Source organism: Sus scrofa, chromosome 14 (assembly GCF_000003025.6).
Source record: "Sus scrofa isolate TJ Tabasco breed Duroc chromosome 14, Sscrofa11.1, whole genome shotgun sequence".
NCBI classification, from domain to species: domain Eukaryota; kingdom Metazoa; phylum Chordata; class Mammalia; order Artiodactyla; family Suidae; genus Sus; species Sus scrofa.
The window spans coordinates 135,053,874-135,067,736 of NC_010456.5; the positions used below are offsets into that span (position 1 = coordinate 135,053,874).

A 13,863-nucleotide genomic window follows, 5' to 3' on the forward strand; every position below is an offset into this window, starting at 1 on the left:
TCTCTCTAAGCATCTCTGTGATCTTCTAGCTAGCTCTCTGGCTTTAACTTACTCCGTCTCCTTCGTCTTTTTCTTTCTGTGGATCACGGGGGGAAATTACAGCGGTCCTGTTTATCCTGTAATCTTTCCATTTTATTTTAAATCAAAGGGTCTTAAGAATGATTTTGTTCGGAACATCTTGTGGACCTTTGAAGACATTCACATGTTGGTGGGCTCCAACATGCCGATCTTCGGAGGAGGCAGATACCCAGCAGTCAGCCTGCGTCTCAGGTAATCAGACTGCATTCCTTTAGAAGCAGTGTTCTGCTTTTACCTGGGTGTTCTGGGCATCGTTTCCTTTTTCTCGTTTTTTCTTCACCTCCTTCCTTTCCCCACCAGTTGAAACATCCACAGGAAGGAAGGAGTGTTTCAGCAAAGGCTGAAAGCCCGCTGCCTGGCTTTTCATTCTAGTCCTCAGTGAGCGGAGTCAGAGATCTGTTGGACTCACCTGGTCTTAAGTCTGCACATACAACTTGTATAATGGAGTTTGTGTAATTAGTTACGGAGCTGGTTACCAGCTTCCTGTTAGCTAATTGTGAGCATTTTTTTTAACGCTCCAGCGTATTTGTTTGTGTTAGCCCACGTGAATCCTGGCGTGGGCATTACAATGCTTGGCGGTCAGTCGTTTATGTTGTAGGAGGAGTGTGCAGTAGGCTCCCGGCCATCTGCAGTCATTGTTCCTCCTGTTCGCACTGGAAATTCTCTGGACGCCAGTTAGAAATCCAGGCAAAGCTTATGGAACCGTGTTAAATACACCACACCACTGAGCTGCATGTTTTCGTTTCTCATCAGGAAAGAACTGAAAATGGCCTTCTCCAACTGCGGAGAAGAGAGTAAAACGTTTAAATGGGGGAAATAAGTCTCAGATGTTACCGTGGAGCATTTAATTCAATAACACTAGAAATGTATGTTTTTAGGGATAACAACAAACCAATTAATGTGCTAACTGGAATTGACTATTGGCTGGACAACTTAATATGCAACGTCCCAGAGCTTGTCATGTGTTTTCATGTAAATGGAATTGTACAGGTAAGGTGGATACAGTGTGACTTTTTAAATCTCTCTCAAATGAAGATTGGAGCAGGAAATACCTCACCATTGTTTTTAAGGCCTTAAATACTAAGGTGTATTTTGGCAAGGAAGGTAGCTATGGATAAACTGAAGTTCGAGTGGTTCCACATTTGATTTGGTGATACCAGAATTCTAGATGTCCTAGGAGTCTAATAGGTGATTTGTGGGCAGGTCATAGATGTGCTGAAATCTATATTTGTAGCCATGGAACTCTAATTTTAATGCCAGGCATCCATAGTAATTCCCTGAAAGCGTCTAAACAGTGGAGGTGTTTATTCAGTATGCCAATACCTACCCAGTCTATGCGGAGTTTTTTAAGGAAAGGCCCCAGCAATAATTACAAAGAAAGCTTATGTAGCCCATTGTTATTGAGCATGTTCTATTTATGAGGGACTTTGTCCTCAGCACATATGGGGGGTGGGCAATAAGGTTTGGTCACCGCTCGGAAAGATAGAATCCAATGGGAAATAAGAACGTGCGAGGAGAAAACTAGGAGGCAGAGGAAGTGGTGGAAGTGTAGCACACGAGGTTTGGATGATGAGAGAAGGGCGAGATCACCTCTTTTCCAGTTGACCTGTCCCGTCTGGTCTAGAGTACGTCCGAAAGCACGGTAAGGGGCATGTAGAGAAGCGTGAGCAGGAAGCAAGCTAGAGAAAAATTCGGAGACGCTTTAAAAAGGGTGGTGGTGATATCCTTGCAGGCTTTGCTCTCACTGCTGCCTCCACCCGCCGTGCACCCATTTCTGTAAAGGAGGCATAACCCCGCAGGCCAAGGGGAGAGGAGTGCACACTGGACAGAAGTCCCGGGTGATTCTCATGCCTGGGGAGAAAAAAAAGCCAGAAACAGATCTTTGGAGAAAGCTTACGATGTGAAGTCTACCTTTATTTACCACCATCCCAGCTGAAAACCACTAGGGAAGAACAGAAGAAAGTGGACCGTGTGCTTCGTTCCCTGGTTAGGACAGAAGCGAGATCCTGCCTAAGTCTGAGGGTCAAGATCTGGTGGTGATTCTCCCTGGAGAATTACACCGGTGGTGAGCTAGCCTCGTTGCTGCCAGGAGTGGGTCAGATTCCTTTGAAGAATTGGGCAGAAAAACCCCCCGAAAACCATTGCTTTAAACGCTCGTGCTAAATAGGTCTTTAGTTGAGGGATTTATATATTTGATTCCTTTTTAATAAGTGTTGCTTGCGTAGGTTTTCTCTTAAACTATCTTGTATCTGTGTTTCACAGAAGTATGAAATGATAAAGACAGAAGAGATTCCCAATTTGGAAAACTCTAATTTTTCTACTAAAGTCATAAAAGACATTGCACAGAATATTTTATCTTTTTTGAAATCTAATTGTACCAAGGAAGGACATACCTATTGGCTATTTAAAGGTAAGCTAATTCTTGAATGAATAATAATTGAGAGGCAACTGTAAAATGAGATTTACTTGGTTTTTTTGTTTTTTTCACAGCAAGTGGCAGTGATATAGTGAAACTCTATGATCTCACGACTCTTTGTGAAGAAACGGAAGACAAATACCAAAATCCATTCACAATGCCAGTGGCTATTCTTCTATATAAGTGAGTACTTTGAGAAGTTAAGATTAAGAAGTAGTCTTATTTACAGCTGTTACGTGTACAGCCATACTATCCATGCCAAGGTTTTAAATACCTTTTTAATTTTCATAGTTTTTTTTTTTTTTAAGTGTATATTTATTACATGTGTCTATGTACATAGCTGTGTACTATTCCAGAATGAGTTGGAGGGGTTGGTGTAAAGTATAATACTTAGTGGTTTCTTAGAGCCATTATTCTGCTGGGAGGAAAGAAGAGCATGCCTAGTCTTGCAGAGTGATGAATGGGGAGTCAAGTTGATGGGAACTTGTTTTTAGGGTTGCTTGCAACATGATGATGAAGAAGAATCAGAATAAGAAACACTACGGGACTGTTAGAACCCTGCTCCTGAACTGCGTTAAATTGCTGGACAAGAGCAGGCACCCTCAGGTAAGAGTAGCACATGCTCTCTGAATAAATTCTGACAAAGTTGTGGTAGGGAATTGGTGCCTAGACATTAAAGCCACCTTAATCCAGTAACTGCCCAGTCCAGTTTGATACCACATGGGGCTACTGAGCACTTAAAACGGGCTCAATCTGAATCGAGGTGTGCTTTAAATGTAACCTACATACTGAGTTTTGAAGACTGTATGTGCATACACAAGTTGAAATGATATTTTGTGTTTATTGAATCAAATCAAATATTAAAATTGATTTCACCAGTTTTGTTTTTTTTTTAATGTAGCTACTAGAAAAACATTAAACTTTGTGTGTGGATCACATTGCATTTCTCTTGGATAGCACTGTTCTATAAATTTAAAACTCACACAGTTTTTAACAAAGTGATGCTGTTTTTCCTTTGTTTTACCACTATAAGAAGGTAGAAAACAGTTTTATAGTCTCTCTTAAGAGCTCCATTTATGTGAATGGACCTCGTTATCACTTTGTTGGTTGAAAATAAGGTTCACACTCTATATAAAAGCATCTCATAAGACAGAGTCCGTCCTGCACACCATGATTTTACACCACCCTCTTACCTCAGTTGTCTGAACTTGACAACTGTATGTTTCAGTGGAAGGCTAGTTGTTGTATCTTGTTTAAATCAAAAAAGATGTCTAGTATCTACAGGTTTTTTTTGGTTTTTTTTTTTTAAGATCCAAGTTAATTTTAATTATGGCCACATTCAGTTTGGAGATAAAGATATCCTAGAGACCAAACCAGGAGAAACTGCTCTTGGAAGAAAACTGGCAAAACAGTTTCTGGCTTAAATATCTAATTATTGATTAAGGTGGTGGTGGCTGTAGGAAATAGTGTGGAGACTATTTCATGTTTGTGACTAAGAATTACCTAAATAATAGAGGAGAGTAAATGCGAGTATGTAAGTGCTAATTTCTGGACTTTTCCCTCGTTAAGCCAGTGGAGGCCCCCCCCCCGAACCATAGATTGTAAATATTAGTTGTATATTCAAGATAAACTCTTATTACTTCATAGCTTGTAAAGAGAAATTCTTGTTTGTTGTTGATAGGGAGTGATATCTTGCTAATATTTTAGTTATGACACTTTACACATGAAAACTTGTCTCCAGCGAAATACACTTGCCAATTTTTTTTAAAGAGAGAGGACTGGGGGAGTTCCCGTCATGGCACAGTGGTTAACGAATCCGACTAGGAACCATGAGGTTGCGGGTTCGGTCCCTGCCCTTGCTCAGTGGGTTAAGGATCCAGCGTTGCCGTGAGCTGTGGTGTAGGTTGCAGACACGGCTCGGATACCGCATTGGTGTGGCTCTGGCGTAGGCTGGCAGCTGCAGCTCCAATTGGACCCCTAGCCTGGGAACCTCCATATGCCGCGGGAGTGGCCCAAGAAATGGCAAGACAAAAAAAAAAAAAAGAGGACTGGGAATGGCATAATTTCAGGAAATAACCATATCAACCCATGAGGATTTTAGAGTACTTTCAGAGTATAGGTACTTTGAATCCGGAACATTTCTGTGTTTATTAATGGTCTGTGGTGGAAACAGCCTCTCTGCAGATCTCCTAAAATTTGTTCCACTTGATAGAGTGCTCAATTTTGATGACGTATTTTTTTCTTTTTATAAGATTATTGCTTCAGCCAATTACATGCTTTCAGAACTTTTTCAATTGGTTGAACCGAAAAAAGAAGAAAGTTCGGAATCTCCATTAAACGAGAATTCTGATGAAAGTTACAGCGAAGAGGAGGAGGAGATGCCAGACAGCGATGAAAACGGATCCTACAGCACCAGTTCCGATCCATCAGATGACAACAAAGCAGTAGCTATAATTAAGTCTGTTGGAGAATTGTCAGTTCCGGAAAAGTACAAATCCATTCATCAAATCAGGGTGAGCATGTTGAAGTGTGTACTTACAAGTTTTTTCATTGGAAAGACAAACACTGAATGCCGTTAACCTCTCAAAAGACGGCTTTCGTTCCATAACTCCTTCATGGTCTAGGGTCTAGTAATCATTAGCTCTTTGAATTTAAAACTCACTTTTGTAATTGTCCCAGGGTAATGGGCCCACACGCAGACCCAGGGTAAACCACACATGAGTACATCCTTTTTATGTGGGAGGTTTTCCTGTCCAGTGACCAGTGTGTCATCCTTTGTCCTCACTGGGGTGCTTCCTCCCAGTTGCTGTGTCTCCGCGAGGCTGAGTGTACAGGTTGCCTGGTGAACATAGAGTCAGAGCAGATGGCATGGCTCGTTGATCCGCGTGGGGCGAGATCTGGCACACTGTCCCTGTGCTGCAGGACAGAACTTGTCAGTGACTGTGGCCCTGCCAGCTAGATTGGACGTGTCTCTGAGCTGGTCAAGGCCACAGAGATTCCGACAACTTCCGCTCTTGAGGTTTCTGCTGTTGGTGCCCGTCGTGCTGAGTGTTGTACCATCAGTCTTTTTCCAGACAGTGTAATTATGTTTTGTTTTGCTAAATTATTATTTACCAGTCATATTTACAGATAATCTCTTCATTTAAATTTGGAGTTAGGAGTTCCCGTCGTGGCGCAGTGGTTAACAAATCCGACTAGGAACCATGAGGTTGCGGGTTCGGTCCCTGCCCTTGCTCAGTGGGTTAAGGATCCGGCGTTGCCGTGAGCTGTGGTGTAGGTTGCAGACGCGGCTCGGATCCCGTGTTGCTGTGGCTCTGGCGTAGGCCAGTGGCTACAGCTCCGATTCGACACCTAGCCTGGGAACCTCCATATGCCACGAGAGCGGCCCAAGAAATAGCTAAAAAGACAAAAAAAAATAAAAAATAAAAAGTTGGAGTTAACTTCCAGCAAGAAAGTTTTATAGATTTTTGGAGGACACCTCTCTGGCACTCTAAAGCCCGGCCTGTCTTTCCGACCTTCTCTTCCTTCATTTCCCCTCTGATGTCCCCTCTCCGCACGGCCTGTTTTTCACTCCCTCACATTCATCAAGATCATGCCTGAGGGCCTTTGCATCTGCTGTCACTTGGGCATAGAACTTTCGTTTCCCCGGGTCTTTTTGCGGCTGCCTTTTTCTAAGCCTTGACTGAAATGTCACCACCTCCAGGAGACCTTCCCTGACCACTCTAGTCAAAACATGCTCTTAACCACCTTCACGGAGAGTGTTCTGTACCTAAAATTCTTGTGTGTGTCTGTCACCTGTCACTGCAGCGTAAGCTCCCTGGAGATGGGGACTCTGCTGGGTCTCCTGGGGCTGGAACACATAATGGGTGACTGAAAGACCAGAGGAAAAAGTCATTAACGGCGTGTCTGAATTTTAGTACACTTCCAGCTTCGTAAAACATGTTTGTGATTATAAACAGAATTATTGATTGTAAAAGTTACCTGTATTTGGGAGACGACATTGTAACAGCATGTAGTTACATTCGGAGAGTGGTGTGTTTATAGATTTCTTTTATAGAGACAGCACTTTCCATCAATATGGAAAGCACGCAGAAATGTAGTCATCGTATTCACATAAACATGTCTTTAGTGTTAGCTTTGCCTTCTCTCAGTACTTCGTAAAGTACAGACAGCACGGCTCCAGAGCCCAGCTTCAGCACTCACTCCCTGTGTGCTTGAATGCATTACTTTCCATCTGTGTTTACTTCTGTGTAAAATGAGAACAGTAATTCCAGCCTCCCAGGATTCATCCAAATGGAATGTTTCGCAGAAGCCTTACTTACGCAGAATTTCAGAAGATGGAGGTTATTAACTGGTTCTGCTCCTACCCAAATATATAAATTATGCATTGAGACCATTGGCAATACTTACTGACTTACTGCTGAAGTGATGATACTGTCAACATACATGACCCAGTAGTAGCACTAAGCCGAGCTGACCTATCGGATTAAGTATACATTTGTTTAAAACATGACTACTCACATTCTTGCTTTTTTTTTTTTGTCTTTTTCCATGTCTTGGGCTGCTCCTGAGGCATGTGGAGGTTTCCCAGACTAGGGGTCAAGTCAGAGCTGTAGCCGCCAGCCTACGCCAGAGCCGTGGCAACATGGGATCTGAGCCGCGTCTATGACTACACCACAGCTCACCACAACACCAGATCCTTAACCCGCTGAGCAAGGCCAGGGATCGAACCCTCAATCTCATGGTTCCTAGTCAGATTCGTTAACCACTGAGCCATGACGGGAACTCCACATTCTTGCATTTTTGTTTTGAACTTTAAGTGGCTTAAAGCAACACATGTTGGAAGATCTTTTTAAGCAAGATTTTTGTTGATGCTTATGTCAGTTTACTCTGCCATTAAAACAGTACATTAACCCTCAAATGTCAAAAGCTGAATACACAGAAACTTTCCAAGTTATTGATTTGTAAAGTTTTAGTAAAATTTCCAGGGGGTGAGAGCTAGGGAATTGTCATCGTGGCAGCATATTACTGATTCTGAATGTTTGTCTCCGCAGCCCAGTTGTGCATTTCCAGTTTGCCATGACACGGAAGAGCGCTGTAGGCTTGTGCTGAGCTATGTTCTGGAGGTGAGTTTCCGTTTAGACGTCATAATTCAGCGACGCTTGCGCTCGATAGGCAGGTGGCACCTGTTGAGTGGTGTCCCAGCGTTACTCAGAGTGATGTTCTACTGTGATGCTTTTTCCCTTTAAGCATAAGCTGCGAATTAGTTTTCCCCAGCACTTCCAGGTCAATGAAATTTTTAAAGCCCGTTTTCAAAGTATAAATTCTCTAATTGTATTTAGTGGTCCAGACAGCACCTTATATTTACTTTGCAGTTAACGTCCAGTTCCATGTGTGGTAAATGTTTCTCCACTTTTTTTAAAGGGTCTGAAATCTGTGGATAGCAGCATTAAAAAAGAAAGCGACCTCCCTGCAGCTGACCCCAACACCCCCATCCCATTAAAATATGAAGATGAATCCACAAGGGGGGGTCCTGAGGGTCTGGAGAAGCAGATGGCCTTGTTTTTGGACAAAAGTAAGTTGAATTGAAGTGCAAATAAGGCCTTTTCAGTGGAATAACATACGCGGCCTTTATCAACAGCAGACTTAGGTCAGTGAAGGCATTTTTAGAAAGGAATTCCGAAAAAGGATATCGCGTGAATGGAAAACAGTGAAAGATAGCCTTTCCTTTGAAACAAGATGAGGCGGGATCATTTCAGTCCTTGGTGGATGTTGCTAACAAGAGCCTGAGGGACCTGCTTCTTGCCCTCCCTGCTGGGAGGAGCTAATGCCTTCAGCCTGGCAGGGTTCTCCTGAGAAGGGGCCGCCTCAGTCACAGCAGCCAGGCGTTCAGGCGCCTGAGCTTAGAGGCCTAGACTGCCCAGCTGCCCGTCTCAGCTTCGCCAGGGCGGGTCGCGTGACTGTGTTCTCTCTCCAGGCAGAGACGGTGACGGTGCCTGCTTTAAAGCCTGGCACGTGGGTTAGGTGAATTAGTGAGATGAGGGCAGGTGATGAGCGTCTTACAAGTGGTGGCCCTGGTTCCCTCGTGGTTCTCGAATGAGCTGCAAGTGTCGTTTGTAAGGTACCTGGTTCTCCAGCGTCACTTCCTGAGGCACTTGTGGACTTTGAGGTAAAAGCCCTTTGTTTCTTGTTTATTTTAATCTAAGTTGCCTTTTCCTTTTTCCAGCCTTATCTCCCCCCGCCCCCCACTTTTTTAAACAGTCAGTTTCAGTTGTTTTTAAAAGTGCTTTGAAGGCGTGTATGTTGAAGATAGCGCCAAGGTCTTTGCGGTCTTGCCTTCTCTCTACGCAGCGGGGCGGGGAGCGGGTTCAGCCCCCGCTTGTGTCCTGCGTCCTGGCTGCCGGCCTGAGCCTACGCGCCGGAGGGGGACCAGCCAGCCCTTGAGGCCTCGCTCGCTGCCCTGCTCATGGGGTTCTCTCATCTGAACTGCCTTTTCTCTCTCTTCTCTGCCCCGTCTCAGCTGTTAAAACCCTACTCACGTTCGCGGGCTCCATGCTCGCCTCTGCCTCCGTCAGAGCTGCTCGATTCCCTCGCCACTTTGTCCCGTGAGCGCTTCCTGAAGCCTTAGCCATCATCGACTGCGTGTAACGCTTGCACGCACACACCCGAACACACTTGTGAGCAAGAACTGGGTCTTACTCATGTTTGGTTTTCTCACAATGCCTCATGCACAGAAACTGCATCTCGTAGCAGAGGAAAAAGAGATAGGCACCCAAAGAAAACCATAAAAGAGACTCAAGTCTCTCTCATTGCTCTGAAGGACTCGGGTGTCGTAGCTGTTCGAGACCTGAGAACTCTGATGGCGGGGAGTGGGTTCCCACAGCCTGGTGTTCGTTCCTCTCTCGGTAACTGCACTTGCTGGACTTTGTTGTGGTCTGTTATCTGCCCTCTGCCCTCCAGTCTGTCAAGTCTGTAAGGACACAGGCCGTGCAACTTCATGTCACTGCTGCTTGTGCCTAGCACGGTGCTTGGCACAAAAGGGATCATTCGTTGGCTAAAGGAGGCAGTGATGGGCTGGACTTAGAGGACATGGTAACTAAGATGGGATGAAGGGAAAACAGGCATCTGTGTCGGCAGCGAGCGGCCACGTGACTTTAGTGGCTGTAGGGGTGGCGCACTGGCGGGGAAGGCTGAAAAAATGGAGCTTAGCAAGTGGGCTGAGGTGCCGAGGCGCAGTTGACCAAGCGGTGAGAAGCCTTTGGAATGTTTAGAACAGGAGTTCCACCGTGATTAAAACTGTGCTTTAGGAGGATAAAGTTTTTTGGCAGTTTGACAGACTAGAAAGAGGAAGCAGGTGTCAGTCACGAGTTTAATCACGTCAGTGACCCTGAAAGAGAAGGACGGACGGAGTCGGTGGCGGCGTGGGAGCAGGCTTTTGGAAAAGCCCACGTGAGGGTTCCACGTCATTGCCTTGACGTAGCAAAGCCTGGTATTGACCAGTTTGGGTAATAGACCTACGCCTGGAATGTTTTTATCAAGAAACAAATGGTTTTTTTACAGTGAGACTTATATTAAAATGTGCTGCCTTTTTTCCCTCCTGTCATAGTGGGCTCCCTTCAGAAGGGTAATTATTCCAGTCAGTCGGGAATGATCCCTGGTTCCTGGCAACATAAAATGAAACTCCAGCTGATTCTCAAGTCCTCAAAGGCCTATTATGTTTTGTCTGATGCTGCCATGAGTCTTCAGAAATATGGACGCGCGTTACGATACATTAAATTGGCTTTGCAGAGCCACGGTAAGTCACTCTGAGTGTGTTTAATAGGCTTTGGGAGGAGAGTAGAGAAGCCGTCTGAATCACAGTGAAATTTTATTCCTATTTCTGCTGTAAAATTAAACTTTCTAATCTTGCATATGTTTCCTGGCATTTTCCCCTTTGAGTGGTTAAACATCTCTTCATTTTGAAAAACGTGAAGTCATACGCGGTATCTGACATAAAATAAACTTGGGGTTGGAGGATCCAGCACAGTCACTGCTGTGGCGTGGGTTCAGTCCCCGGTCCAGGAACTTGCACATGCCACAGTCGCAGCCAAAAGAATTAGAGTAGATACAGTGGTAACAAATTTTCTTCATTTTTACTGTGTTCATTCAGTTTTAGTGTGCTGTTTTTTCTCCTTCCTGCCCTTTGCACTTAGATACTTACTGCTGCCTCTGCACAAATATGCTTTCTGAAGTGCTGCTGTTTCTTTCTCAATATTTGACGCTCTGCGGTGACATCCAACTAATGCTGGCCCAGAATGCAAACAACAGAGCGGCACACCTGGAAGAGTTTAACTACCAAACGAAGGAAGATCAGGAGATCCTCCACAGCCTCCACAGGGAGTCCAGCTGCCAGGGTACGCCCGAGACTCATCCCTTCGCGGCAGTGCCAGAGAGGGGTTTTGGTATTGCTGTTTCGTTTCATTATTTCTTCATGTTAAAATTGAGCGTGATCCTGGGTATTTGTGTATAAACGGCTTTGAAATATTTCGTCATGACTAATTGTACAACTGGAACCAACTGAAAAACAATCTCTCGAGACTATCCTTTTGTAAGATTTTTCTAGGTAACCCTTTTAGTCAACTAACCAAGCAATGATTTTCTCTTGAAAAGGAGTAACAGTTGGTAAAATGGATGAATTAACCTTCTGAATGGTTCTGGGGGGCCAAGACACAGAGATCTTTTTGTTGTTGTTGTTGTTAGTTTTTAGGGCCACACCTGCAGCCTATGGGAGTTCCCAGGCTAAGGGTCGAATCAGAGCTGCAGCTGCTGGCCTACACCACAGCTCATGGAAAGGGCAGGTCCTTAACCCACTGAGCGAAGCCAGGTATCGAACCCACGTCCTCATGGATAGTAGTTGGGTTTGTAACCCACTGAGCCACAAGCGGATGCCAAGAGATCATTACTTTTTTAAATGTAGGTGTAGCTGGCTGTTTTTCAGAGTTGTCAGATTTTAAAACTGGGAAATAGGAGCATTCAGTCCATAGCAGCAGATTCCGGCCCTCTCAGCTCGGTGGAGTCGTATAAGCACCTGCACCTATGCAGTAAAGGCTCCTTCAGAAGCCTGATCTCAGGTCTCATTTGTGATGTACCATGGAGCTGTTTTATTATGGTCTTAAATTGTTTATATCCCTTGATATCCACATCCCCAAAGTTTTAGACTATTAACATCTAAGAGAAGCATCCTAGAGGAGGAAAGGTAGTATTTCCTCGGTTTTTTGCCCTCTTTCTTCCCTTCTCCGCTCTGAGTTTCTTGAGGGATTATTTGAATGGACATGGTTAGAAAACCCTTGGTTTGTTTTTACCGCTCCCATCGTGTTAATTTCATTTAAATTCCCTCTCTGTGAGAGCCATGTGCCCCTTGAATGTTATCAGCGGGAGAACCACCCTCTCTCTCCTTGAATTTGTGGCCCTGCACCGAGTTTACCTCAGTCCCCACTAGATGGCAGGGTTACGTCTTTGAGAGCTTATCATCCCTTCTTGAGCGACTCAAAACTTAGACTGGCAAACCATAAAGTACATAACTAGCCTCTAGTAGCAATCAGAGCATTATTTCAAGAACTGTTTTCAGTAATTGAAAAAAATTGTTTGGAGTTCCTGTCATGGCCCAGTAGTTAACGGATCCGACTAGGAGCTATGAGGTTGCGGGTTCAATCCCTGGCCTTGCTGAGTGGGTTAAGGATCCGGCGTTGCCGTGAGCTGTGGTGTAGGTTGCAGATGTGGCTCGGATCCCGCGCTGCTGTGGCTCTGATTCGACCCCTAGCCTGGGAACCGCCACATGCCACGGGAGCGGCCCAAGAAATGGCAAAAAGCCAAAAAAAAAAAAAAATTTGTTTTACCTTTAAATGAGACAACTTTAGGTCTGTACCAATAAGATGTGAACCTTGTAAAACCTGGGTCAGTAAAATCTGAATTGTTATTTTTAGACAGGAAAGTATTTCTTTAATTTATTAAACTGTAATGTCCCAAGAACATATAGTTTTAGAAATAAATTCAGAAAGCTTTACTTTTGAAACTGAAAAATTATTAGTTGCATTAATCGACTTTCCGTATGTTTATGCTATATCGTGTTTGTTATTTTTTCTCTAAGGTATTAGATTATTAGATACTAAGCAAGAAGGGCTCATGAGACTCATGGTGGTGTTTCTTTTTTTTCCCTTTTAAGGATTTGCATGGGCAACTGATTTGTCTACAGACTTAGAAAGTCAACTTTCAGTTAGTTGTAAATGTTATGAGGCTGCTAATGAAATCTTGCAATTTAATGACTTAAAAAGTCAAAACCCAGAACACTATGTACAAGTATTGAAGAGAATGGGTAACATCAGAAATGAAATCGGTGTCTTTTACATGAATCAGGCTGCAGCGTTGCAGAGTGAGAGAGCAGGTGAGTATCTGGGGGGTTCTGTTTTGCCTCTTCTGTTAGAAAATTGTGCCATTTTTATGTGGTTCAAGCCAAGAATCAAGCATTTTGATTTTATGTCATAAAGGGGTGCTCTGTTAAAGGATCTTCTTATTATTCTCAAGAAATCAAGAAAAAAACCATTATTTTCCCTTGGGATTCATCATTTCCATGTCCTCCATCTGACCAGTTCAGAAGTGAGTCAGACAGTCAGCTCTGTGGTTGGCTCTGTGCTGGTGTGTAATTGGCTAAAACAGTTCTCTGAGATGGGAAGGCAGCTATGAAGACACATCTGTGAAAATGCTCTCAGTACAAATGCATTCCCATAGAGGAGTAGGGAAAGAGACGTTTCTTGAAGTTGCAGCATTCTTGGAAGGCTTGTGGAATAAGGTGGCATTTGGGCAGACTGCGCCATGGCATGTGGTGTGTGGCACGTCCGCAGGCAGATACGGGAAAGGCGGGCTGTCCTGACTGGAGTAGGCAGCATTAGGAAGGAGCCAGAGGTGCAGTTTCGTGTAGCAGCGGGGGGTCTTCAGTGATGCAGGCAGAGAGTGATGGATTCATCTGGGCCCAGGTTGAGTCTGCGATACCAGTGGACACGTGAGTGAATGGTCAGTTAGAAATAGGTGCTTCGAGGAGTTCCCGTTGTGGCGCAGTGGTTAACGAATCCGACTAGGGACCATGAGATTGCGGGTTCGATCCCTGCCCTTGCTCAGTGGGTTAACGATCCGGCGTTGCTGTGAGCTGTGGTATAGGTCGCAGACGCGGCTCGGATACCGTGTTGTTGTGGCTCTGGAGTAGGCTGGCGTCAACAGCTTGCTCCGATTAGACCCCTAGCCGGGGAACCTCCATATGCCTCGGGAGTGGCCCAACAAATGGCAAAAGACAAAAAAAAAAAAAAAAAAAAAAAAGAAGTAGGTGCTTCGAGCTCTGG

General features: G+C 44.5%; 1 protein-coding gene across 3 annotated transcripts in view; it reads left to right on the forward strand.

Moving 5' to 3' along the window:
- The window catches only part of EDRF1 (erythroid differentiation regulatory factor 1), a 43,471-nt gene that overhangs the window by 11,792 nt on the left and 17,816 nt on the right, over positions 1-13,863 (forward strand). For all 3 annotated transcript variants that reach the window (XM_005671561.3, XM_003359396.4, XM_003133222.4), the window contains 11 exons: positions 149-270; positions 957-1,068; positions 2,341-2,488; positions 2,569-2,677; positions 2,989-3,100; positions 4,747-5,007; positions 7,549-7,620; positions 7,919-8,069; positions 10,101-10,289; positions 10,687-10,887; positions 12,696-12,914. In XM_005671561.3, coding sequence (XP_005671618.1) covers positions 149-270; positions 957-1,068; positions 2,341-2,488; positions 2,569-2,677; positions 2,989-3,100; positions 4,747-5,007; positions 7,549-7,620; positions 7,919-8,069; positions 10,101-10,289; positions 10,687-10,887; positions 12,696-12,914 — 1,696 coding nt within the window. The remainder of the gene's footprint in view (positions 1-148; positions 271-956; positions 1,069-2,340; positions 2,489-2,568; positions 2,678-2,988; positions 3,101-4,746; positions 5,008-7,548; positions 7,621-7,918; positions 8,070-10,100; positions 10,290-10,686; positions 10,888-12,695; positions 12,915-13,863) is intronic.